Here is a 27,536-nt window from a genome sequence, read left to right on the forward strand (position 1 = left end):
ATTGGATGAAACCGAAGGAGCGTGTGGGGGTGGTCGAGTGGTTAGCACGTCCGCCTCCCAGTTCTGAGGACTCCGGTTCGAGTCCAGGCTCCGGCCTTCCTGGGTGGAGTTTGCATGTTCTCCCCGTGCCCGCGTGGGTCTTCTCCGGGTACTCCGGTCTCCTCCCACATTCCAAAGACATGCACGGCAGGTTAATTGGGTGTGCTTGTGAGTGTGGATGGTTGTTCGTCTCCGTGTGCCCTGTGATTGGCTGGCGACCAGTCCAGGGTGTCCCTTGCCTACTGCCCAGAGCCAGCTGAGATAGGCGCCAGCACCCCCCGCGACCCTTGTGAGGAATAAGCGGTCAAGAAAATGGATGGATGGATGGATGGATGGATGGATGAAGGCACGTGTGTCTATCATGCCTCTGCCAGCATTTCCCAAGCCCAAGAAAGATTAATGGTCATGCAAATGTGAACATTTGAGAGGCTACTTCATGCAAACAAGCTTTCTATCTCATCACTGTGGCACTGGAGAGTACGGTGTAATCAAATTACACTCTAATGGAGCAGCAAGCACAGATAACACAGACCTCCTCTGATGCTCTCAGGAAATGGACCTAAATTGCGCTTGCATTTGCAATAACAGGTCAAGTACTTGAGAATTGAATAAGACGTGCTGCAAATGTGGCAGGGTAGCATGCTCTCCATTTTCACAAAACTGCATAGGACTGATTGCTGTCAATCATCACAGTCAAAAACTTTTCTGTCCATGCACATCCAAGGCAGGAAGGTTTTCATATTCAGTAGCACACAATAACTCCATGTCAGGTGGGTCAAATGGAAGAAAGTAGCACACAGAAGGAAGGGAGAACGCTAAATGGATGTGAGTGATGGAAGAAACGCACCAGTTTCTCCCCAGAGAGAATCGTGTGCGTCCATCTGCACCGCCAGCTGTTCATCTTCCAAGTCCAGCAGGCTCTTTACCACCTGCAGGAAAAACACAATTTAGTCTCTGAGTTTTGTTGTGCACAGAGAGAGAGAGAAAAAAACAACGTAATAAAAGCAAGGACAGACATTGTGCTCCTTGTCAGTGATTCTCAACCACTTCTGTGGGAAAATAACCCATTTCACTGAATTGGTCAGAGAATGATTTTTACTATAAAAAAGAAATGTCTTCATCTATGCTAGTGGTGAATAGTGACAGGCAGAACTATTAAATGCTCTTTCACTAGATGGCAGAAGTTACAATTACCCTTTGTACTTGTCCTGTTTTGGTAAAAGTTTGGACTTTTAAATGAGACCATTTATCATTTTAATCGAATAGATAAAAAAAAAAAAAACACACACACACACTTCAGAATTTTCCTGCCATTTTTTACATTTTCAAAATTGTGAAATTTCATTGAAATGTATAGCACTGCTGCTATTTGCACATTTGGTGTTTCTGAGATGTTGTGCTACATTTGAGCCATCTGAGGGTTCCAATCATAAATAAAGATTACTATGACAACTTATGAAATGTTACTATTCATAGAAAATTCAGAGTAGCAGCTCACAAGGAAAATTTGCAGTAAATGTAAAACATGTTTTGAGAGTGTACATATAGGAAAGCAACATACAACCGGCGAGGCTTCGTTGCTGTTGGGAAACACCAACAAATATCATTTTATGTGATGGTATCTTTCCTCAAAATGTGGTGATTTAAAAAAAATTCAAAGTCAAAACCGGTGGGAAAATTTAATGACCATTTTTAATTTAATAACAGCTCCTATAATCCTTTTAGTCCAAAGAAATACCCAGAAACAACAAATGTGCAGCTAGTAACAGCGCATTTATAATTATTGTTTTTTTGTATTGAACAATTTTCAAAAAATTCAAAATAGCGACACATGGTCAAAAATGGTGAGTAAATTATGTAAAGCAACTTTTTTTTTTTTTTTTTTTTATCTCTTCGATTAAAATGAGAAATGGTCTCGTTATAACGGGACAGGTTACTGTGTATCCACCCGTTTCCTTTCATACAACAGAATAATAGTTTCGTATTCAAATGACAGAACATTTTACACTGCGAATGTGCACTGGTTGACTGTATACTGTAATGATATTGCTTGAAACGCCAACAGACTGGAGCAAATGATTTTTTTTTCTTTATTTTTTGCATAAACGATGATGCTACTCAACTGACTTCGAGGTTCATTGGCAACAAGATGGTGCCAATGCAATACTATAGAACACAAAAATAGTGACAAGGTTAATTTGCAAATGCCAAACCGAATAGGATTTACAGTACAGTGGTGCCATGTGATGAGTTTCATTTGTTTAACTTGGGAAGGAAAAAAAAACAAAAAAGTTTGTCACAGGAGTTGTGCACCTGAGTGTGTCCTACGCTGGCCGCGGCTGTGACCGCCTGTTGCACGGCCTGCTTTTTCCCGGTGGTCGTCTGGTGCTGCTGTGGCTCGCCGGCGTTTTCGGGTCCCCAGTCTTGTCCCAGCAAGACGCTGATGATCTCCATGTGGCCTTTCAGTGCGCTGTGGAGCAGCGCACACTGGCCGTTCTTATCAGCCTGGCCCACCTGGCAAATGAAGGAGCACACAGAGGGATTTGCGCCGGTCCTGGCCATGGCTTCCAACACGCTGGCCTAGATGAGGCCTGCTGTTGTCATCTGTCTCCCAGAATAGACGCCGCAACAGGGCAAGCCAGCCAGCCAATTGCCTGGGGCTGTTTGAGCATTCAGTCCATATCCTTGATATCCAGCTCCAAGTCCATGGACAAGTACACTTTTCACCCTCACTGGTAAGACAATTCAACGCACTAGTAGAATGACTGTGTCTTACTGGTAAAAAAAAAATTCCCATGCTATTGTATGCCATGTCTTCACACTAGTAGGACAACTTTGGCATATTAGTAGGACAACTAGTGAAGCAAAAATGTGCACTAGTTTGCTCATACTAGAATAGCATCACTAGTATGACCAGCAGCATGCAATTGTCAACTAGTGCAGTTTTGCCTCACTCGTGATATGTAGAGGTCCTACAAGTGAGGACAAAAGTGTATTAGTACATGAGGAGTCTTGAATAAATACATAATATTATTTATGGAATACCTTTTCAAATAAATTTGAGAACTGGGTATTTTTTTAATATATATTCTTCAAATCAAGTTTAAAGTCCCACGTTCTATTATTCTTTTCGTCCTCACTAGTAAAACAATCTAGCACACTTGTTGAATGTTTAGTGCACCTAAGCTGGATATCAAAGATATTGAATTAATGCTCAAATGGCTTAAAGCTGTACTTGAAGAATAAAAGTGACACTAGTTGTCCTACTAGTGTATAAAAATGTCACAGTATTGGAAAACAATAAGGCAAAAATGTTACTAGTAAGAATTCAGCACACTAATAGAACAAAATTAGTAGAATTACCGTGCCTCACTGATAACATTTTTCTGCTACTAGTGCCACTTTTGGCCTACTAGTACGCAGTTAAACTTTACTAGTAGACTACTGTACTGTACTATGACCAACACTAGACCCAACTAGTTGGAATTCATCATGCACTAGTAACATCCTGGACCTTAGTTGTTGCACTAAAATAGGAGCTTAGCCTAAACAGCTTTTATTTGATATTAAGGATCGTACTTGGAAGCAAAAAGTGGCACTTGTTGCAGAAAAAAAGCTGAATTGTCTTACTAGTGACGACAAAAAGTGTATAATTTATCTATAAATGAATGTTATAACTTCATTATTTTTCGTGAACAATGAATACGTTTTAAACCGTTTTGCCAATTGCTGTCAACTGAAGATGACATCACACATGTTCAGGAGACAGTAACAACCAGTGACGGCTCAGTTTGCTAATGTCACATGACCAAACCCGGAAAGCAGGTGAGCCGTGATTGGCTGTTTCCTGAGCACCTGTGATGTCATTTTCAGTCGACACTCGACAGCAAGTGGAAAAATTTGTTTTAAAAAGTATTAATTGTACACAAAAAATAATAAAGTTATTAATTAAATGTATTTATTTTTAATTAAATATTACATTAAATCTAGACCATTTTTTTTTTTTACTTTTTCTGCTGAAATTAGCTCAATGAGTCAAGTACCCCTTTTTAAAGCAGGATATGTAATATCTTAAAGGGTTTTCCCACACACGTAACCTCCGTCCGAACCTTGGCCCCTTTCTTGCACAGCAGGCTGACGACCCCTGCGTGACCCGCGGCTGCCGCCAGGCACAGAGGCGTCATGCCGCTGTCCGTGGACACGTCGACGGCCGCGCCCATTTCCATCAACAGGCCCACCATCTCCACGTGTCCCAGGTGAGCGTGGACGGCCAGGATGGGGGCGTGTCCCACTACCTCGGTATACCAGCTCACATTCGCGCCGCCAAGCATAAGCAGGCGGCTGACCTACATGGGGTGGAAGGAACAACATTTAGACTGCATTCATATTTTGTTATGTTAGTCTTCTTCTAATTTTTTTCTTTGAAATTCTATACACAACACCCCATAATGACAATATTTTTTTTTTCATTATCTGAATACTAACACACATACACAATAAACCTCCCTTTGTGAAGGTCATGTTCTCATTTTATTGAACTCTCTCCCAATGAGGTGGTAGATTCTTATTTCTCCGGCTTGTGAGTTATGAAGTATGTGCTCACGCTGTGGTGTCTGCCCTAACTGAGATTAATGGGTTGCCATACGTCACAGGTGTCAAATGCAAGGCACTCAGACCAGAAGCAAGAAACCACGTATTTTTCTTGTGGCCTACTAAAACATATGTGTCTTACCTGGGGGCCAAAGATTAATCCGTCAATATTAGCTCTTTTCACATCAAAAGTTGACCTTTTTCTCTGTTGTAAAGTTAAACAAATACAGGGTGTTCCAAAATGGTTGACCCCATTCTAAATGACCATATCTCGGAAACTACTTGATGGATCTTAATGAACCTAAATACACTTTATGTTGAAGGTCATAAGTTTTATTGGTTAAATTTACAAAGAAAAGTACAAATATTTGTTGGTTCTATGACAGATTTTCATAAATGTTCAACACCAAGTGGCAGGTTATATTTTGGAATTACAGCCCAAGTGCTTTTTAGGACGTTCAGAACTTCCTTTCCTGTGTTTTGTGTAAGCTCGATGTTACACGCAAAAACTTTCAACGTTTCTACACAAGCTGTGAAAATTTGAGGTCATTCCAACGAAAATTGTCAAAATTATTGGCCTACGAAATGGGGTCAAACATTTTGGAACACCCTGTACTAATGGGTGAAGTTTTGCAAAACAGTCAAATGTTCTGCCTGTAATTTTTGTAAGCCAAAAAATAAGTTATTTTATTCATTATATATTTTTGTAATTAATCAACGTATTAATCAGTTATCAGAATTCTATTCTGCTAAATACCAGAATTTAAATCTGCCTAAAAAAAATTACATTGTTTGAAGCCTAATATAAACTATTAAATCTACCTTAAATTTAGTAATTTCATATTTTTTTTACCCCGTTGAAAATTTCAGTAATTTGGCAACCCTATGTGTATCAAATGTCACCTTGATATTAGGTGTGTACAGGTTCCTTAGGGATGCGAGTGCAGCAGAGAGGCTGTCTGTGCTGCAGTTGACCCACATGGCCTGCAGGACAGTGGAGGACACGCCGGTTTTCTTACTCAGGCCCTGTATGAACATAAGGAAAGAGAGAAATTCACATTTGTGGCATGTAGAATCGCGTTGAGGCATAAAAGCATCGGTCATCCATACAACATAATACTAATTATAGCTTCGCATTCACCGAAACAGACCCAGATGTCACAAAAATGAGTAAATCTGTGAGTAAATTGAGATGAGAATTTTCTCAAGTAAATTCTGTGCCATTATCTAATAAAGGATGGGAAACACTGACCTATAGTACACAGGTGTTAGGCCCTGGATGAGGTCTAAAGAGGGAGTGAGTTCACCAACTTGTTCACCTTGAAAATGTGAGCCTTGAGGATGTGGTGTCCCAGTTCCATGGTCTGCTGACGGTTCAACTTGCCTTCCTGTCTGGAGAACATGAACGCCAGGAGAGCATGGCCGCTCCTGCAGACATGCGTAAAGTTTCATTAAGCGAAAACTTGCTCTGTCGGCAGGATAGTTTTGGTCACATAACAGTGTTTTCTTATGAGACTACAGTGAACCACCGCTAAATCGCAGTTTATGATCAACCCCCAATCAATATCAATATCAATATTAGTGTTTTTATAGGTGCTTACAGTATACAGGCATTAGGCCCCTTGGTGTTTTACATTATTTAGTTTTTGCAATTAGACAAATTTGACATTTAATGAATCAAATTAAATAATTAAATAGTTGCATTCATTATTATTATCAATTTAATTTAGTATTAAATTGTTAGTAATTAAATAAAATTACATTATTATGTTTAAAATATATTTAAAATTTATTTACAACAATATTGAGCATAGCCACACTAAGAATTACTTTTAACTCATTCAAACCCACAAACGTGTAAACACGTTTTTTTTTTAATACTTTGTCTTTCACTCCCAAAAATGTATTTACACGTTTTTGTTTGTTTGTTTGTTTGTTTGTTTGTTTTTAATGCACAAGTAAACAGAAGGCTTTGATGGAGCTTCTGAAATGAAGAGGTGGCTTAAAGCAATTGTAGTTATTACAAAAAAAAAATAGCCAACAGGTGACAGCAAAGTATAAGATATCAGCCAGGGCCATGTTGCAACAAGCTCTGTTTTGCAGTGTTTTCAACAGGTTTGTGAATAACAATTGCTGAAATTTTGGAAAGAGATACAAATATACTTTATTTTCCTGATGAAAGAAGATACTCTAATCTTTCTTTTTGGTTCCATATTTTTAAATCAGTCAAAATCAAGTAAAAGAGCCGGGAGCAAAGGGGGTTGCTTCAGTGAAAATGCCTGGGAGTGAATGAGTTAAAAGTGTGTTTTCACCAATCTAATTGTGTTGAATAAGTTTAAATGTGTTTAATCTAGGGGTGTGCTCAAAAAATCGATACGGCAATATATCGTTGCGGGCCTCATTACAATACACGTATCGATACGCAGGCGTCAGAATCGATATTGCTTGCTAACTTTAAATAGGCAGTGAACGTTTGCCTTTGCAGCTTGCATTGTACCTAAAAAATAAAAACCAGCAGCGTCTTTGAAGTTAATTGCCTTCAATTAATGCAAAAATAGCTCACCAGTGATTGGACACTGTGTCTTGCTAAGATAAATTAAAGCAGAGGAAGAATATCAACATTTATTTACTTATAAACTTAACATGGCACGTGTCTCAGTGTACCAATTTTCCTATACTTTGTTTTAAAAAACGAAATAAAATGTGTCTTATGTGGGATACATATGTATCGCAATACGTATCGTATCGTGGCCCCTGTATCGTGATACGTATCGTATCGTGAGGTTGGCGGCAATACCCAGCCCTAGTTTAATCCATGTGGGAATGATCTAAATCGCAGATTTGCTCCTATTTGAATGCATCCTCCTCAATAAACGTGAATCCTCTGTATTTTGGTGTTGAGTCTGACCTTGGGTCACAGATGAAGTCGGTACTTTCTCCATCTGCCCTCCAGACGAGCCACTCTCTGAAGGAGGGGTGGCACAGCATGCGCGTGCCATCTCTGCGCTTCACCTGTCGGCACGTGCAAGACAACAATAACAACTCTTCAACTTTAATTAGTCGACTTCCCAGAAGGCGGGTTTGTCCTTAATTGCCCTTCCTTGTAAATGTAAATAACAGGTGGTTGTCGCTTACCTACTGAATATCATGAATATAAGAAGTGAAGAGTTATAATCACCATAAGAGTGGTTCTTCTTAGCCTTGTTGGAGGTACTGAACTGACTTTTTTGGAACGCCATACCTGTTTTTTCTGGCTTTAGTCATGTGACGTTCACAAACTGAGCCATGATTGGCCGTTACCTGAGCACTGATCATTTTCAGTTGACAGCAAGAGGCAAGATGTGTTTTTAAAGGTCTTAATTGTACATGAAAAATAATTGTGTTATCAAATCAATTACAGTACAGACAAAATAGTAACATCTTACTGCTTTAACTCATTCAAACCCAAAAATGTGTAAAAACGTTTTTTTAATACTTTGTTCTTCCCTACTAAAAACGTAATTTATACGTTGTTTGTTGTTGTTGTTGTTGTTGTTTTCAATGCTGGAGCACATAGAAAGCTGTGATGCAGCTTCTGACCTGAAGAGGTCGCTTAAAGCAATGGTAGTTATTACAAAAAATGGCCAGCAGGTGGCAGCATAAGTATAAGAAATCAGCCAGGTCCATGTTGCAACAAGCTGTTTTTGCCAGTGTTTTCAACAGGTTTGTGAATAATGATGAAACGTAACTATATTCTAATGCTAATTGCTGCAAAACGGAAACAGATACAAATATACCTTCTTTTTTTTACTGATGAAAAGAGAAACTAGTCTTTCTTTTGGAGGGCTACATTTGTTTTTATAGGAATAGAACACAATATTCTGTGGGCCTTGCAAAATCAGTAAAAATCCAGTTGCTTCAGTGAAAATAGCTGGAAGTGAATGAGTTAAGAACCACTGAGATTGAAAATGTGTTGTACTTAACTTGATGCCATATCCCACTTCATACTTTAGCACTTGGAATGTTGTGTAAATCAAGCCCAATCGGTCTATAAGTGCACTGCTGCAAGGTGTATGAAAGATCATTATTTTTGTCAAAAATAAATATCCCAAAATTCAATTTTGTTCAGGACCAACTCTGAGTCTCACCATGAATCCAGCCAGGCTGTCCATTCTCTGCTGAAAGTCCTTCCAGTCCAGCTCCCCCCTCACGCTGCCCGCATTGAGCGCCCGGAACATTTGCTCATCGGTCAGCGGGTGCAGCGACGCCAGGGCCACATTTAGCACCGGAAGCACTTGCTCAAAGACGTCTTTGTCAGGGAAGCTCACGCGGCACATCAGCAGGTACACCTAACACAGGTTCACATGTTAAAATGAACACTGTTAACAGATGGTAAACATCCGACCTACAAAACAGCTCAAGAGCTGAGGTGGCACTGAAATGCTGTGAAATTACGAATTCATCTCTTTATTTATGAAATGTATTTTTGAAAATATGAGATGTTAGCAAAAGTGATTAATAGAATACACAATGAATTAAGTAGATGCAAAGCTGTGGTCGTGTTTTCATGCCGTGCTCATCTGCTGCTCTCCTTCAGACTGCTGATGACGCAACATCAAAAAGTGTCAGTCATTCGCTGGGAGCTATTTCGGTGCCCTTTCTAAATCTTTCATCCTTGATCACAGATTTGTCAACTTTGTGTGGAACATTTTGGAACAATGGCAGCCCCCCGTGTTGCTCTGCGCTTGTTTTTGTCAACACTGGGCCTCGCTCATCAACAAATGCGTCCTTTAATTCTGCTAATGCACATTGTGGAATCCTCTAGTGTTTTCTTCTCGGGGATTTGTTCTTCGGCGAACACTCAACAGAATGTGGGCAACACACTTTTGATGAAGACTTGGTTCAACAAAATAACTGAATTTTACTCAAATGAACTTTCAAATCAAAACTAACAAAGGGTATATGGGTTATAAATTTGTCGCATTTCTTCCTCACTTCTTTTTTTTTTTAACTTGAACTTTTGCAATTTTTTCAATGCACAAAAAACCTCTGGCAAGCTTAAAAATCAAAACTCTGGCTGACCCATTCACATGCTGAGATATTCTCACTGAGACACAATCCAAAACGCTCTTGGCAAAAACTGAAAATTACTAAAAAAAAAAAAAAAAAAAAAGACTCAGCAAAACTTCTCACACCAAGGAACACAATCACCAATAAAACCTCTGACAGTCACACCAAAAAGAAAAAAAATCACCAAAAAAAAATCTCCATCACACCATTAAACCTCTCATGCTAACCTAACACCTCAAAGAATAAAAAAAACGACAAAAAAGAACTTGTACACACTAAAAACCAGAAAACTCAGACTCACCAAAAAAAATCACACACATAAAACATCTTGCACTAATAAAAACAAAACACAAAAAAAACTCACATTAAACAAACACTAAAAAAAGACACTAAAAAAATAACACACACAAAATTCACACCCCAAAACCTCGCACAAAAACTCACGAACCCCAATAGACTCATATTCACCAAAAACCTCTCAAACAACAAACTCTTAGCAAAAAAAAAAAAAACTACTCACACAAAAAACTGACACTCACCAAAAAACCTCACACTCACTTAAAGACAAAAAGTCACATCACTCTTACAAAAATGCTCACAAAAAACAGTAACACCAAAATGATCTTACACTCAACAAAAAGGTCTCGCACGCAATACAAACTCTTCCATATAAGACCTCTCACTCACACAAAAAAAATTCAGTAGCTAGTAGCTAGCATAAAAGCCCTCACACTCACCAAGAAAAAAAACCTCTTATACATTACAATGCCTCTCACACTTACCAAAAAACTGACATAAAAAAATCACAGACATTAAAAAAAACCTCTCACTTACACCAAGCAAAATCATCTTACAAGAAATCAAAAATCCTCACTCACCATAAAACCTCTCAATCACACCCGAAAACTGTCACAGGAAAAACTCACACACACAGAACCCCACATGTTTTTCTGTGTACGATTTTTTTTTTTTTGTGAGTGTGAGGGCTTTTTCTGTTTGTCAGAAGATTTTCTTTGCGAGTGTGATATTTTTATGCCAATGAGTAAGTGGGTAAGAGTTTTTTTTATTGTGTGTGAAAGTTTTTTGATGAGTGTCAGATCCTTTTGGTGCTAGTGAGTGTTTTTTTTTTTTTGTGCTCCAAGTTTTTGATGAAAATGAAAAAATATTGTGCGAGATTTTTTGTGTTTGGCGAGTGTAAGGTTTTTTCTTCTGTTGTTTGTGAGAGTTTTTAGGGCAGCTGAGACGTTTTTGTTGTAAGTGTTTTTTGTTAGTGCACTCACCAAAAGAACACAATCACTGAAAAGAAATCTCACTCACTCAAAGTCTGGTTTAACAGCACACACATTCGACAACTATTCACCAGCTGACCTCTGATAGCGACACAGGCACAACCAAGTAGTTTCCCCCTTTCAGTGCCAGGTGCCCTTTGTGGAACAGATCCAGGGTCAGCTGGAGGTAGAGGATGGAGCCGTTGCTGCGTGTGGTCAGGTGACTGCTGAACTTGCTGAGGAGCAGCGGGTCGGGGGCGGAGCCCGTGGGCGTGGTGACGTTGGCGGCGACCTGGGCGCTGCCGCTCACCCGGTGATGAATGTAGTCGCTCAGGTCGGCTCCCAGCTCACTGCTGTCGGGCAGGATGTCCAGTGAGATGCCGGAGAACGGGAGCAGGGTGGTTATTTCCTGCAAGAGAAAACACATATGTTTTCATATTTTATAGCATAGTACATATATCATTTTTTCTAAATTATTTTTCATATATTTATAAAAAAAACTATATTTTTATTATTAATTCAAGTACTGAATACAATGAATGAATGGGCCAAAAGTTAAGAAAATGTTGTTGTTGTTGTTTTGCCATATTCCAATTATTTCCACATTCACTAAATTCCACACTTATCACAATTAAATTCCCAAATGATGAGATATGTTAGATTAAAATGATAAATGTGTCCTTGACTGCACTTGTAACTAAAAACACTCATATCTTTTCCCATTGAAAGGAACAGAAATGCCATGAATCCATTCTCGCTGGTGTGTGCACCTTGGCCACAAGAGGGCAGTGTAGTCTTACAGATGTATATAGTACACGAAGAAGAGTTTCACACCTGACTCGGTAAGCTGCAGAATAGTCATTTACTACAAGAGATAAAGAATATATGCCTATGAGTATTGCTATACTGTCTGTCTACATGTTGCTGAAATGCTTGTGTTCAAATATTTGTAGCCTGTCCTATGGCATTTTAAATAGTGTTTTCGCATTTAGCTAGTCGGCTTTCATATCAGATGAAATTCGATGATTACCTTTCTTCTATGGTAAACTTCAACCTTCAACTATTTGATATATTCCACCGCATTTCAGTTCAGTGTCAGCTCACATGCAATTTCTTCAAAACATTTTAGTTGTTATTATCTACTCATTGAGACACTTGTCACAAGAGGATTCAGCATATAAAGAATTCTAGGCCGGGTCCTTTGTGTTTAACTAAAAGCACTTAAATCGGGACCGGTTGCTCAGATGTCTCTGAGTCACGCAGAGCCATGGGATGCAGTACAGTAAATAGTGTGACAATGACTCAAGCAGCAGCAGCAGCACGGCTCACAGACTTCTTTCTCTCAGATACGCACATTCTCATCGCTTGCCATCCTCAAATGCTCCACACTGGCCAGAACCAGCTATGACTCATTAATCGCATGCCGGGCTTTAATAATAACAGCAATAACCATAATCGATTAACTTGTAAATTCACACTTTTAGAACCAGAGTTGCCAGTGCTGCAAAGCACTGACCTACATATACAACGTAAATTGTCATATTTGTGTTGTTAAATTGTATTTAGTTCTTCCAAATACTTTATTTTCATTTGGTAGCGTTTCGCTTAGCTTCACTGCTTGTGGTAAATGTGGATGGCAGTTTTTTTTGTCAAGTCATTTGCTTCCACATCAATCTAATCAGCCCAGCTGGTTCACAATCAAGAGTGGTGGCCCTTGTAACTTATGCTGCATTCGAGGATGCTCGGAAGTCGGATATATCCGAGTTGGTTTTTCCCAGTTCTGACCTGAAAGCGTTTGAAGCGAAAGTAAACAACCAAAATGGTAGCTAGTGGTAAATTGTTTTTTATTTTGGTTCTTAAAACTCATTTTTCACCTCCAGCAAACGTACCTTCTTGTAATTTTGCTTCATTTATTGTTTTTATCTTATTTCATAAGCATTCCATACGGTTTAGTAGTTCACCGTATAATTTCATGCCGGGAGATAGCGGCAATACTGTCACGTAAGTTGCGTTACGTGAAGTTATGTCGAATATTTATGAATGAAGAAAGCTATCTAGTTTTATCCATCCATCTATCCATCCATCCATTTTCTTAACCTCTTGCTCCTCACAAGGGTCGTGGGGGTGCTGGAGCCTATCCCAGCCGGCTTCGGACAGTAGGTGGGGTACACCCCTGAACTGGTTGCCTGGAAAAGACCCACGCGGGCACGGGGAAAACATGCAAACTCCACTCGAGAAGGCCGAAGCCTGGACTCGATTACCTAGTTTTATAATCAAGTAAATTGAGTTTTACCATTCACACTATGTGTTTACAAAGGGGAAACCGTTGTAGAGTGACGTCACTTGTAGTCCGTCAGTGACAGATTTTAATCCACCTCACAAGGAAAAATATATGCATTTTTTTTCCCCATCCTGATTAGTTGGACAGAGCAAAATGTGTTACAGCCAATTTCTCTGAGTTGCAATGTGACAGGGGCGATATTAAGAGGTGGATTAAATTGAGTAAATCCTCACTGAAGTCCCAGATACCAAAAGCACCACCCACCTCTGTTCAAACCAGGGTGCGAAATTTTATATGGATGAATACATCGGTAACGCTCCAACAGGGTGTGAGAATGACAGGGAAGGTGGGATTTTTGTAGGTGTGTCTTATCTTTATCCTTCAGTATCTAATACCTGCTGACTTGTAAATGCATCATGGCCAACATGCCCTCCAAGTCACTAATTCAATTATATAACCGACTGGCTGCTTGACAAGCTCCAGACTCTCAACTGACTCCGCGTAGCGTTGACATCCATTCATGCTGTAATCCATACAGCATTTGGAGTTTTTGGCTCGGGGTTTTGACAGATGCAGCCACTGTTTGCTGGGATTAGCGAGCGGATTGCGCAAAGGCAGCACGTGCCAAAAGCCGCAATGTCTATACCATGACAGTAAGACTGGATGTCAAACATCGAACCAAAGGGAGTCAGTTTGCTTTCAAGTGGCGGATAGTCTTAATTAGGGTGAAGGAAGGGTGCTCGTACACTCTGGACTGGTCGCCAGCCAATTACAAAGCACATATCTTGGACTTTTTTTGTGAGCAGTGCATGTCTCTCACCAAGAGGCCCGTCCTCACTGTGACCACCAGCTTGAGCCACACGGGGAACTTGGAGACAATCTTGGTGATGAAGGTGGCAATGGTGTCCCCGTAGTCTGGTTTATGGAATTCCGCCTCATTGAGGCTGTCAACCAAGATGATGTAATCTTCTTCAGGCAGCCTTCGCTCTGGAAAGGCAAATAAAGTGCCCGTGACAAAGTGCCGATACTACACATTGCTGTATGGGGAAGCAAAATAAAGATGGAGTGTTAGAGATATGGGTCATGCACGAAAAGTACAAAACATGCCCTTGTGTAAATTACCGTTGTTCTGAGAAAAAAAATGTAACTCTAGTAAAAGTATTTCTTAAAAGTAAAAACAGATAGCTCTTCATGAAATTAAGTTTTAAATGTGCTTACGTTTTCATGACTGTGGATATTAACTACTAACCCTAACCCATTTTGAATAGTAGTAATTATGCTGTGGGGTGTGCCTCAACATGCATGCAACCATGTTGCTCAAAACCGTTTTGGCCATCGAGAGGAAAAGAAAAGTAAAAGTAAACCACATTGCTCTGAGAAATTATGCCATTGAACTTATTACTCTGACCTGGTAAGTCCTCCCTTCAATATGTACTTTACAGCAAAGAAATCTGTGATTGTCCTTGATTTACAACTCTTTTTAATTGCAACTTTGTTTCAGAAATTTAGAGGAAATTATTATTTTTTTTAATAAAATAAAATTGTATATATATATATATCAATTTTCTTGAACGCTTATTCCTCACAAGGGTCGCGGGGGGTGCTGGAGCCTATCCCAGCTGGCTTTAGGCAGTAGGCGGGGTACACCCCGAACTGATTGTTAAATATCTCATAAAACATTTACTGTGAATGTTTGAGCAGGATGAATCAAATTATATGATGATTTATTACCTGAATTTATAAAATATATAGTTCATTTTTCAAAACTGTCCTCCATCCAATTCTGGAATGCCCCATATACTGTATGTACTCTGTAATAGCAGACAGTGTGTGTGCAACTTAAATTTTCTGGAAGTCTATGTTGTGGAACTGGTGCTATTGATTACATCCTGCTGAAAAGGTCTGGATGGCATCGTTGTTTATTCTCACCAAACGACAAATCCATCTTGTTTTGCATTATCGAAACTGTCAATGCAGCCATGCGAGCGGGTGAGGACTCGCATGCTCTCAAGAGACACAGGGGCTCTTCATTTTTCCCCTAACCTGCTTAATAGAGATGGAGGAGACACACCACTCCTTTGTTTAGCCTCAGTAGGGCTGGCCCATAATAAACACATCAATCTAGCTTGACTGGCTGTATCAAAAGAAAGTGAGCTGGCTAATATGGCCTAAGCATTCCACCGCCTCTGCCTCAGCGTATTGAGTGACCTTGAAATCTGGTGGGATGCTGATGAGACACCAGGGCAAAAATAACACTTATTCCTTTTGTATGCAAACGACTGAGCTTTGCTTTCTCACTTTCCTGGGACCCAAATTAGTGACGTCATCGGTCAACCTATCATGGAGGCATTAATAGGCTACAGTGAATCCATTTTCAACTTTGAATGAACATGTCTTTAGGTGTAATTTTATTTTTATGAGTGAGCGTGCGTGTGTCAACTTTATTACCCTTGCGCAAGCTGGTCATGGGCTCCAGGACACCCTTTCGGAAGGCAGCTATGGGGTCTTGAACACAGGAGCGCAGGCTGAGCATATTCTGGAGGTGAGGTTCCTGGATTAGCAGCTCCCTGTATGGGGTGAGCTGTGGTGATCTGGCCAGCAGGGCGGCGACACTGTGAACAAATTCTGGGACCAGGCAGGTGTATGTGTTGTCGGCCTGGCAGAAATGGTAAGCGACCACCTGTCGGAACAAAGAGGTTAAAGATACGGATGATGTCACCTTTACAAATACAGTAACAGTAAACTACTACATCACTTTAAGGAAATTAAAAGAACGAACAAGCTCTCAATTGAAGTACACTGCAAAACCATCAGATAACACAAAGTACCGAATTCAACATTGTTTTAACACCAAAATGTTCAAACCATGTACAATAGTCTACAAGAGTCCGCTAGCTTAATGCTAACATATAATGCAAGATGCCATAGAATGCCATACAGCAACTGCAAACTCCCATTTAAAGTAGTGACAAAGTAATTGATTATTTAGACTTAGTTACTCAAAAATATGTCTGTCCATACACATAATGTAAAGAGCTTTCCACATTAATGGCTAACTAGCTGACTCCTTTATTCTGTCAGCATTCGCAGCTCATTATTTGAAACATTTATTTCCTCTGTGTATGAAGTGAAATCCATACTGTGGTGATGTAAGGCTGCCGAAAGAGACTAAATTGTGAGATATTCTCTCACAAGTGTGAGAATACAAGCACTTGTCTGGTGTTGAAAGGTACCTTGTTCGCGAGGCATCTGGCAAGCTCTTTCTTCTGTGCTGTGCTATCAGCCGCTCCCGTATTAACACTCAGGTTGATTTTGGAATCAGCGGCTTGTTTGGAGGAGGATTTTCGCTGTTTTTCCCCACCTTAATAGAGCACAAAGTGCCATTTATACTCATTAGAAGATGTCTCAAGCATAAGCGCAGGTATATTGGGAGTAAATGATAAACAATTAAAGCAGCTATATGTATTTTTTTGTTTGTTTGTTTTTTTGTTTTGTTTTTTGTTTTTTTAAACATTTATCCAATTTAATCTCCATGTGTAGTACTAGTATGCTGTTTGTCCTCACTAATAAGACAATTCGGCAAACTAGTACAACAACTATTTTTTTTTCCCACAACTGCCTTCCACTACAATGACATTACTGCACACTAGTAGGACAACTTCGGCATCCTATTCTTTGAAAATCTTCATAAAGAGAATGTGCCCAATATAATTAATGGTAGAATCTCCTTCAGGATGCAAAATTAAGCTACAGTATATAAAGAAATTTTAGTGACTGCTGAATTGTCTTTCTAATCTACGCAAAGAGCATACTAGTACAGGGGCAATCTCGGTCCTCGAGGGCCGCAGCCCTGCAGGTTTTTCAGGTTTCCCTCTTCCAACACAAGCTGTTTCCAATCAATGGGCTCGTTATCAGTCTAATGCAGAGCTTGCTGATGAGCGGATCATATATCAGCTGTGTTGGAGAAGGGCAACATCCAAAACCTGCAGGGCTGCGCCCCTCAAGGACCGAGATTGCACATCCCTGAACTAGTACATGGGCCTTAAAATGGATGGATAGCAATAATTTTTTTTTCTCCACTACTATTGCCACTTTTTGCCTACTTTTTGCCTAGGGATGTCACGATAAGGGCAATATCGTGATATTGTGATATTAAAACTGCCACAATATCATCATCGTCATGTTCACAATATTTAAAAGGAATACATCTGTTAAAAAAGTCAGGTTGATTTCCATTTGTGCAGATCTAGCACCCTCTAGTGGCTATTTTATTAGTGCAATTAAATTTTCATTAGGGATGTTTTGGCCTTCTATGTTTAAAATCTATGCTAATTGTCAGATGGAGGGGAACCTATTTTGTCTGTGAAGCGATCAATGTGTGCTTGCATTAGCAAGTAATAGCCTCACTGTTGTTATTAGAGATTGTAGGTGGTTTATATGCATTGCTCTTATGTACAAAAGCACAATATTGTGCTTTTTTTTTAGCATGAGCTCTCTTTTTTACAATATTGTGATCTTTTTTAAACGCCCCCACAATATCATGATAATTATCGTACTGTGACCTTCATATCGTGATAATATCGTATTGTGATGTTTGGATATCGTTACATCCCTACTAGTATCATCATCACTAGTAAGACGCAGTCAGTGCACTGACTTTTTTTTTTTTTCCGCTAGCAAGGACAAAGAGCACACTAGTGTTTGTACCTTAAGCTGGAATTGAAGAATATCCCACAATAAATGTTCGATTACCAAGAATATACTAGTATGCTCTTTGTCCTCACTTGTGGTGCAACCAGAAATGTCATACATTAGTGGAAGGCGGCAGTAGGGAAAAAACATTATTAGGGAGACACATGCATTCACATTCATTCTACTAGTGAGCACACACGAGGACTGTACATGCAGCTTTAGCTTGACATCATGGATCTCGAACAAATGCTCAGACGGCCTTCCACACTGCTGCAGCTAATTAGTGCCCATTTAAGCATGTGTGGAAAATGTGCAGTCAATCCCCATAAAACGATACCAAGCGATAGTTGCAGCACAGCCATGAGCTGCTTTCGATATATTCAACTGCCATGTTGAATATTAATCACAAATGGCAACATACACACTGTGTAGTGCAGGTGTCCATGAATAATGCAGTGATGCTGAGAAATGAACAGGGTTGAAGTTGTTATGCATTTGCATCACATATCATCCAAACCGCAATGTATATCTTTTTGTGCCATGAGAAAAATGGACACAAGGTGATGTTTTGAAAAAGGCAATTGTGTGCAACGCCTCGTTATTGGGAACACAACAGCAATGGTGTCACATTTAATTGTAAACACGAAAACGACCAACACAGCACTCGCACATGCTAACAAGATCCAATAGAAGAGCTACATAAAATCATGTTGGTTTGTTTTTGTTTAGCCACAATTCACTACATTTTGCACACCTTATCTGACTACCACTGTAGATGATTTTCTATTTTTGATTCATGTAATGATAAGAAATAATGTGGACCTTACATTTGGGAGAGGCGCTCGGACTGTGAGGGATGCTAGGCCCTCCGTGTTGCGTGTGCACGCCATGACAGCTGAGCGCCACCAGCCGCCACATGATAGCAGTCTTGCCCGAGCCCGCGTTTCCCACAATGACGGCCCCTCTTCCCTCGCAGTTGCTGGTTTTCCTCAAGACCTCATCCAGACGCGTGAAGAGCCAATCCCGGCCCACGAATGACGTTTCCGCGGTGGTGCCGGGAACTTCGAACAGCAGCGGTTTCAGCATGATGTCGGCTTGTTTGAAATGGGCCAGTCTCCCTGGAGAAAACGGGCAAAATATTCACATGCTGTACTACGGTAAAGGGTAAGCAAGTACTGATGTATTGCCTTTATTTGAGAAGAAGTAAAAAGTACAGACAGAGATTCATCTGTTTTGATTAGCTACCTAGCGTTGGCTAATGCTTTAATGCTATCAAAACAACTGATTTAAACAAATAGAAAATGCCAAACTGAAAAAAATACACCTTGAATTAGACTGTATTCACTGTATTTGTATATATTTATCATCATTCCCTTTTCGATGAAATATGGAAGAGCAACAAGATACCTGAAAAGCTAAGTATAGGAGTATTTGTGCTTCGTGTAAGCTTCCATGACACCATGCATAGCCATCTTAAGGAGGAAGTCAACCTTAAACATTTCTTGACAATAATATGTTATATGTGATCTCACTAGTCTAAACATGACATTTTGATTAATATTACATTTGTAGAATATGAGTTATGCGACAAAATCGCTTTTATCCATCACTGGGGGTGGCCATTTTGCCACTTGCTCTAGACTGAAGATGACATCACGGTCACTCAGGTCTCAGGCAATGACGAATCACAGCGCACCTGTTTTCTGAAGCTGAGCTGTGATTGGTTGTTACCGGAGACTTGAGCAACTGTGATGTAATTTTCACTCAACAGCAAGTGACAAAATGGCCGCCTTCTGCTATTGATAAATACCGTATTTAGACTAGTGGTGCTGCATAGAACATATCATCAAGAATTGTTTTTACTTCCCCTTTAACACTGTGCTTATAGCCCAAGGCTAACGAATAAATACCTTTAGAGTCCTCATTTGTGCGTCCTGGTGTGTTAAACCTGCGGACAGACCCCCTGTGCCCGCCAACCTGTTGGTTGTCCAGAAAGCTCAGATCCTCCAATCTTGTGGAGCATGTTGCTGTCAAGAGAATCATAATGTGAAGAGACAAGAAGATGCACAAACTGTACAATTGCAAAACCTCACGCGTGTAAAAATCATGGCTTGACTTCATTATTGTTTCCATGGAAACCTGAGCAATAATCTGTTTTGCCGCTCCATGATAAATTCTCGGTGACCTTGCCAAGTCAGGAGGGAGGAAAGAGGCAAGAAACATCATCGCGTTTTGTCATCTTGGTTTGACACAAGTTCGGACAAAATTTTGCTTTCACTGACACGTTTCAAGATATTTTTTTCAGTTCGGATCCAAAGAGAGTTTTTTGCTATGAGATTCCATATTGAACTTCCAGTATGGAAGATGGTGAAGGTGACAACCAAATTGAACACACCTGCTCTCCCTTCGCTCCTGAGACCTTACAACACTAATGAGTCACATGACAGCAAGGAGGGGGAAAAAATGCAAATTTGGCCCAATGTGGACATTTTCACCTGGGTGTGTACTCACTTTTTTGACAGCGGTTTAGACATAGCCATGTGTTGAGTTATTTTCAGGGGGTGTAAATTTACACTGTTATACAGGATATAAACTGACGACTAGCAAAAATCCTGATTGTTTTAGCCATTGAATAATGAAATAAAAGAAAGTGACTAAAGAACATGCAGTGAAGAAGAGAAGCAGGGGAGTTGTTTACGCCCACGCCCGCCTTTTGCCATCCACCCACTCATACGACTGAGTTTACAGGTCAGCCGTGCTTTATCTCCACAGTGTTTAAGACATTATTTGCAGTCTTCCACTAAAATATACTGTCAGCATTCTGTGAGTTCTATTGGTGTACAGTAATTTAAAAAATTATATCTATCTATCTATCTATCGCAATACACTAATCATGTTGGCAATTCCTCTTGAATCTGTTTTGTGCAAATTATTTTCAAGTGTGTTAAAATACATTTTAGGTCATACCACACTTACATAGATTATACGGCTAGACCAGGGGTCTGCAATCTGCAGCTCTGGAGCCACATGTGGCTCTTTAGTTCCTCTCCTGTGGCTCCCTGTGGAACTCTAAAAATAAATATAATATTCTTTAAATGAATTCATTGCCCTGTGATTGGCTGGCAACCAGTCCAGGGTGTACCCTGCCTACTGCCCAAAGCCAGCTCAGATAGGCTCCAGCACCCCCCGCGACCCTTGTGAGGAATAAGTGGTCAAGAAAATGGATGGATGGATGAATGGATGGATGGATGGATGGATGGATGGATGGATGGATGGATGGATGGATGGATGGATGAATTCATGATGAAATAAAAAAAAGAAAAATTAAATGTTCAAAAATGTCAGTTTTTAAGTTTTTTAATTTTAAGTTGCCAGAAAAAGGGAGATGAAAATGTTTTTGTTTTTTTAATTACCTAAAAATCTCCAAAAAGTGATCATAAAATGTCCAAATGAAAGAAGAAAATCAGAAAAATACAATAAAATGAAATTGCCAAATATGGAAGAGAATTGAATAAAAAAGGCAGAAAAGAAAATGTTTAAAAAGGAACGATAAAATGTCCAAAATCAGAAGAAAAAAGTCACGAAAAATACGATAGAATGTCCACAAAATTTCCAAAAATATCAGAAAATTGATAGCAAAAAGGTAGAAAAAAAATACTCAAATAATGTCAAAAGAACAGGAAAAAAAGAAGAGGCACGAAAAATACGATAGAATGTCCACAAAATTGCCAAAAATGTCAGAAAATTGATAGCAAAAAAAGCAGAACATTTTCAAAAAAAATAGCTACAAAATGTCGAAAAATGAAAAAAGAGAAAATTGCCATGTCCACAAAATTGCCAACAAAAAATGTCAGAAAATATGACAGAAAGGTAGAAAAGTCTAAAAACTGTATGAAAAATCAAATATGAAAAAAAAAACTTAAAAAAAAAAAAATCAAAAAATGAAAGCGGATACATAGAAGAAAATGAATCTCAAAGTATTGGATGCTGCATATTTTATGTTATGATGCAGCGCTAATTAACACAAACACTTTTTTTTCATGTTCAAATGTTTTGCAGCTCCAGGCAGATATTTTATTTATTTGGCCTAAAATGGCTCTTTTAACACCAAAGTTTGCTGACCCCTGAGCTAGACCAATCCAACATGGCAGAGCATGAAACAAGCGCAGCCACTGGACAGATGAACTCTGGCCTGACTATAATCATGGACATACCGCGTTTGACGCAGCCTCTGTTAATCTCTGAGGATCCAAGGAAGCTGCAGCACATCTCTGAGCTCTTACAGGCTTAACGCTTTTAGCAATGTTGGTTTCAGGCTGAAGAATTCCAGCCAGCAATGTCAGCAAATCCACAATATCCACATAACCTTTGTCATAACACAAAATCAAATCGGTCTAATGTTTGGATGGAGCGGCAATATGGTGAAGCCATGCTAGATTGCAGTTCATTGTTCTATATAGCAATTGTTATTTATGGGGTCAATATACAGTCAGCAGACAGCCAAGTCAGAATTTGGAGCTGAGCACCTTCAATATAGTGTCACGGTCTATTATTGTCCTCAACATTATTAGTCATAGTTTAAGGTAGCAGACTTTCATTAGACAAAATTTGGTTGAACATGTCATGACTAGGGTCATGCAGGGGTAATGTTTGGGTCTTGACTCGTGACTGGGTCACGCCAGGGTTAAGTTTGGGTCATGACCGTGAGGTCAAGTGTCTGTTTTGAACTGTAGTAATCGGCATCTAGTTTCAACTGTTTTTAAGCTATGTGATGTCAGGGGCTATGTGATGTCAAGAATCTTTAATCTCTCTGGGTCAACAGCCAACCAGATAATTCCATGTCAGTACTGTTACCCACATGTCTAGCCACAACCAGTGAGATTGATTCACTGTGTATTTAAGCCAAACTGAGAAGTGTGTGTCAGATTATTAACCCTGTCTCTCTGTGTACCTCCACAGCCCAAGTTAGCTTAGTGTCTCGTGATTCTTGTTGTGCCTCGTTTAGTTGAGTTGCATCGCGATCCCCGTTGTTTTTCGTTTAGTCAAGTTGTGTGAATAAAGCGTTAAAATCTTATTTGTGTCTGCGTTTTTGGGATCCAACCACAGAACAAAACAGAACATTTCGGTGATTAAATATACATGATTTTACTCTTTTGTTTTATGTTACTTTAAGAGTAAACTTTAACTTAGAGTAACAAATAAACAGCTTGAAGCAAGCACATTTGGCCTCTTTTTTTCAAAACACAGCAAGCAACTGTTATTTTTGTTTACTCAAATTCAGTGCTATACAGTCTCTCATTTGTAAGTGTAAGAACGGGTGATAAAGAAGTACTTTAAAAAGTGTGTTTTAATAAATTCAAGTGTGTTTAAAAAAAAATCATTTTTTTTAATTTTTTGCTGCAGATCTCTTGTTTGAGAATTTGTCTGAGCTTCCTTGCCTCATAAAATTGGTCACGTAACATAGACTCACTCACTAAACATTTGCAAATACTGAAGATACTTTACATGCACTTTCATAATCATCTATCAACAATGAAGAATGCAGAGGATCACGTATCCAAGAGGAGAATGGAGGATGGAGAGAACATCTTCAGTACGAGGTGTGAACAGGAGAAACAGTGTGAAGGAGGTGTGGCGTGGGATGAAAACGATTGCTGGCTAAAGACCGCCTGGACAAATTGCTGAGTGGACCAATGAGAGTGAGAGCGAAAGAGAATCCTGTTTTCAGCCAGTTTGACAACAGTCCAGGTCACCCACAACAAGGCTGCCTACCTTGTCATCCCCTGCTGATGACAGTGTGACTGATTACCCGCCACCTCTTGTTGATCTTTCCCTGCATTCAAAGGTCAACTCAGCCCCAGCGCCCATCAAATCTCATAACGCGAGCTCTGCACAACACTTGAATCACGAGCAGGCACCGCGTCGCTCTTCAATTGGAATTTCATGCTGCTGCCTCAAAAGGTAGAAAGGCAGCTCCTCCCGCAAGTCAACAAATGTGACCTCCAACACACACACACACAAAAAAAACTTTATAGGATATGAATGTAGAGATTTTACCAACCAATCACTATGCATTGATACAACACAGGACAAATGTGTCTAGTAAAAGCCCTCCACACTAGAATAAAGAGGAACAATGTGGAAGAAACCATTTTGTAATCATTTATATTTTCACTTTCATCACCAGTGCCTCTAAATTTACAGTAGACCAGAAATATTGCAGCAATGTCCAATCAGGATTGTACACAAATCAGCACCCGCGATAGTTGGGTTGGTTATGTGCCTTGCTGCGGGCTACTGCTAATGTTGGCCTCCATCAACTCCCAAATCAAGTTACAAAAATATGTTGAGCAATTAGGGCTGGAGCGTCTCCCTCACTGAACTCTAAAACAGTCACAATGTCTCACTCAGAACCCACACATTATTCACAATCTTATGGATTAACAGACTCTGGCAAAACAGTATTTAATATTCTCTTCACACTAGTCTTTTATTTGTTAATAACGATATGAAAGTCACAAAATTATAATTATCATGATATTATGGGGAGGTTGGTGATACAAAAAAGGTCAGAATATTGTTTAAAAAAAATAATAAAAGAGCTCATACTAAATAAAACACAGTATTGTGCTTTTGTCCATTACAGCAATGCATACAAACAAACTACAATCTCTAATAACACTTAATTTTGAGGCACTTGCTAATGCACGCACACATTGAGTTCCTCCACGTATTGACTCGGTTCACAAGCATATTACGTTCCCCTTCATCTGACTTTTATTGTGGATTTTAAACATAGAAGAGCCAAAACGTGCCTTGTGGAAATTAAACTGCACTAAAAAACTAACCACCAAAGGGTGCTGCACAAATGGAAATCAACCTAACTTCTTTCTAACAGATGTGCTACTTTTAATGTTGTGACACCACAACAACGAAATATAGTGGTTTTAATATTGCGATATCACGATATTGCCATTATCGTTACATCCCTAATAGCATGTAGTGGAATCTATCTGAATTATTCCCAACACTATGTAAAGCAAAAACACACCAATGATACACACCACTAAACAAAATCCATATCCATTTATCCAATAGATATCCAGTTTAAGATCATACCAGTAGGTCAGATTTATCACTGGTTTAGTGCAAAAGGCTTTACCTTGTCATTCTCCTAGTGTGCTGAATTATCCTTTTAATGAGGACAAAGAACACACTCGTACAGCTGGATGTCAAAGATAGCAAATAAATGCTTTCCATACAAGTCCATCCTTCTGCTTGCTGGCCAAAATGACAGCGAGAATAATGTAATTAAATCAAGAACGCTATTCATGACCTCAAAGTTCAGCATGCCGCTTCAACATTTGCCTTCTCTCAGTGCTGTACTGCTGTTTTACATGCCGTATAATAAAGGCCCGACCGATTGATCGGCGGCCGATTATTGGCCTTCAAACATCGGCCAAAGCAATCGGCAAATTGGGCCAAATGACCAATTATATTCCCCTTACAACGTTATCAACGAAAAACGAAGTTTCCAACACTGCGAAACTACCCTGAATGCACCATTTTGCTTGTGTAGCATTAGCAACTAGCAAGTGTGTAGCGTATGTTCTGGTTATTCTGTTATCCCTAAGCGTCCTTTAAACTGTTTAAACTGTAAAACTAAATACACAACGTTAAGAATTGCATGCACTGTATATTTAAATACAAAACACGCTTCATTTTTAAAAATTGTTAACCTAGCACTAACAGGAAGTTAACAAATGCTAACAGGAAGTTGGCATCGACATCAGGAGTGTTTTTCCTTCAAATAACAAATATCCACACCCAAAACTTGTGGGAACACATACCCACAGATCAGATAACACTACGCCAAGGCACAAATTCTTCCCAACATGTGAAAAATGAGTTATTTGAATAGAATTCAATCGCAACTTTCTTCTGTACTCACTTTAAGTGTGTAGCCCAATGGATGCACGGCACCACACTGCCCTCAAGAGGCCAAAACGCACAGGAACAGCCAGTTGCTAATATTTTAGTTTATTCTATTCTTATTTCACGTTCTTGTTGTTTTTATGTTGTCATTGTCCATTCAAGTTATAGTATAAAGTTGATATTTCAAGGACCAAAAGACTTTCTTTTCTCAAAATTCAAGGATGCAAACATCCAGAATTGGGGAAGGGGTTCATTTTATGTATTATATATATTTTTCATAACTAATCAGCAGATTAATCATATATTTTTCTGCCAAAAATCGGTATCAGCATCGGCCTCAGAAAATGCATATCGGTCGGGCCCTAGTATAATATTCATGCATGTTTTTTCTACTGTAGCCTCATTTCATTTCTGTTGCAGCTTGACATGATCGTTCCAGCATTTTCCACACGGGATCTATTAAAGCTTTGTTTTAAATTTAGAGCGATACACTATGTTCTCAACTTTCATGTGGAGTAAATATTAGCAGGACCAGCCAGAACTGTGCAGCCCACTTTGTCTTTATCCTCAATTTCATCTCCACTGTCGAAATGAAAGCACCAGCTGACGAGAAGAAACTGGCAGGCTTTACTGTGAATCCACTCCTTGGGGAATCGCTTTTATGCTCGCACCGCAAAGCACAAATGAACAGACATCTAAGCGAATGAGGAGAAGAAGAAGAAGAAGAGGAAGCAAAGGCTTGTTCGCCAGCACTGATCGTGACAGGAGAGGTAGGAGATGTAGTTTTATGACAGCCTCGCAACTGCACTGCTCACTGCCCGACACATGGCGCAAGGTATCACATGAGAAGTTTGACCCATAAATATACAGAAAACTAGTCAGCACATCTCCTAATTTGACATTTTCCAACATGAATAGAACAATGCGTAAGATGTACCTGCCACAGAGTTTGGGCGGGGCATGACCAAGGAGGAAGCGCCGTGCGTGTGGTGCTGCGGGAGGGGCCTCTTGGGTGCCGGTGGTGTCCTGGGCTCTTTGATATCGCCTCTCAATGGTGACTCGTCAAGTTGGATGGTGGGATTACTCCGCGGTGGCCCGAGATGGTGGTCCTCGCCTGTGTGGCCCATGATGACAACACTGCCCCCTGGGGGTTCGTCCGCGGTCAGATCTGAACTTGAGACGCTTCGCTCCTCATTCTCAGAAGAACTTGTGATGGTTGCTGAAAATTGCAAGACGAAGATTGGTGAGAATCGTAAACAAAATCCGATATTGGTACTTTGACTTACGAATGGAATTTGTTGGATTTAAATTAGGAGTGTGACAATATATCGATATCGCAATAAATCGTGATACTTTGTCTCCAGATAGATTATCGATACGCCTACACGAGTATCGCAATATTTGTAGTTAATATACACCCACTATAATGGCTCCATTGGATTCAGAACTCCTGTCAGTCACGAGGTCACGCTCCTTAAAGGCACATATCACATGAATACGACTGCGTGTGAGTGGTTTGTAATTACACTTTATAAAACTTGATTTCTTTACATTATCTTAGTTTTTTTTATTTATTTTTTTATTATGATTTCATTAGAGCCTGACTTGGCTCCATTGAGCAATTACTTGGCAGGCCACCAGGGGGAGCGCCTCATAAGAGTGGCGGGGTGATGTACAGAAGT

General features: G+C 39.7%; 2 protein-coding genes across 8 annotated transcripts in view; one reads left to right on the plus strand and one right to left on the minus strand.

The window, feature by feature from the left end:
* wdsub1 (WD repeat, sterile alpha motif and U-box domain containing 1) overlaps positions 1-9,681 on the plus strand; it is a 30,759-nt gene extending 21,078 nt beyond the window's left edge. The window contains exons 14-16 of one of the 6 annotated variants that reach the window (XR_013283161.1): positions 2,506-2,774; positions 4,170-4,295; positions 8,738-9,681. The gene's annotated coding sequence lies outside the window, so the exon portion shown is untranslated. Of the gene's footprint in view, positions 1-2,505; positions 2,775-4,169; positions 4,555-8,737 lie in introns of those variants that run through there. The other 5 variants (XR_013283162.1, XR_013283160.1, XM_077518766.1 and 2 more) reach the window with 5 other exon arrangements.
* LOC144017321 (protein TANC1-like) overlaps positions 1-27,536 on the minus strand; it is a 54,741-nt gene that overhangs the window by 11,170 nt on the left and 16,035 nt on the right. The window contains exons 7-20 of one of the 2 annotated variants that reach the window (XM_077518760.1): positions 26,792-27,073; positions 19,830-19,946; positions 18,747-19,037; positions 16,461-16,588; positions 15,676-15,907; positions 14,048-14,214; positions 11,047-11,355; positions 8,757-8,957; positions 7,538-7,641; positions 5,949-6,057; positions 5,533-5,655; positions 4,149-4,385; positions 2,353-2,553; positions 887-968 (exon numbers count right to left, since the gene is read on the minus strand). In XM_077518760.1, the coding sequence (XP_077374886.1) occupies positions 887-968; positions 2,353-2,553; positions 4,149-4,385; positions 5,533-5,655; positions 5,949-6,057; positions 7,538-7,641; positions 8,757-8,957; positions 11,047-11,355; positions 14,048-14,214; positions 15,676-15,907; positions 16,461-16,588; positions 18,747-19,037; positions 19,830-19,946; positions 26,792-27,073 (2,583 nt within the window). Of the gene's footprint in view, positions 1-886; positions 969-2,352; positions 2,554-4,148; positions 4,386-5,532; positions 5,656-5,948; positions 6,058-7,537; positions 7,642-8,756; positions 8,958-11,046; positions 11,356-14,047; positions 14,215-15,675; positions 15,908-16,460; positions 16,589-18,746; positions 19,038-19,829; positions 19,947-20,012; positions 20,451-26,791; positions 27,074-27,536 lie in introns of those variants that run through there. The other variant, XM_077518761.1, reaches the window with a different exon arrangement.

This window comes from Festucalex cinctus, chromosome 4, assembly GCF_051991245.1.
Source record: "Festucalex cinctus isolate MCC-2025b chromosome 4, RoL_Fcin_1.0, whole genome shotgun sequence".
Lineage (NCBI taxonomy): Eukaryota > Metazoa > Chordata > Actinopteri > Syngnathiformes > Syngnathidae > Festucalex > Festucalex cinctus.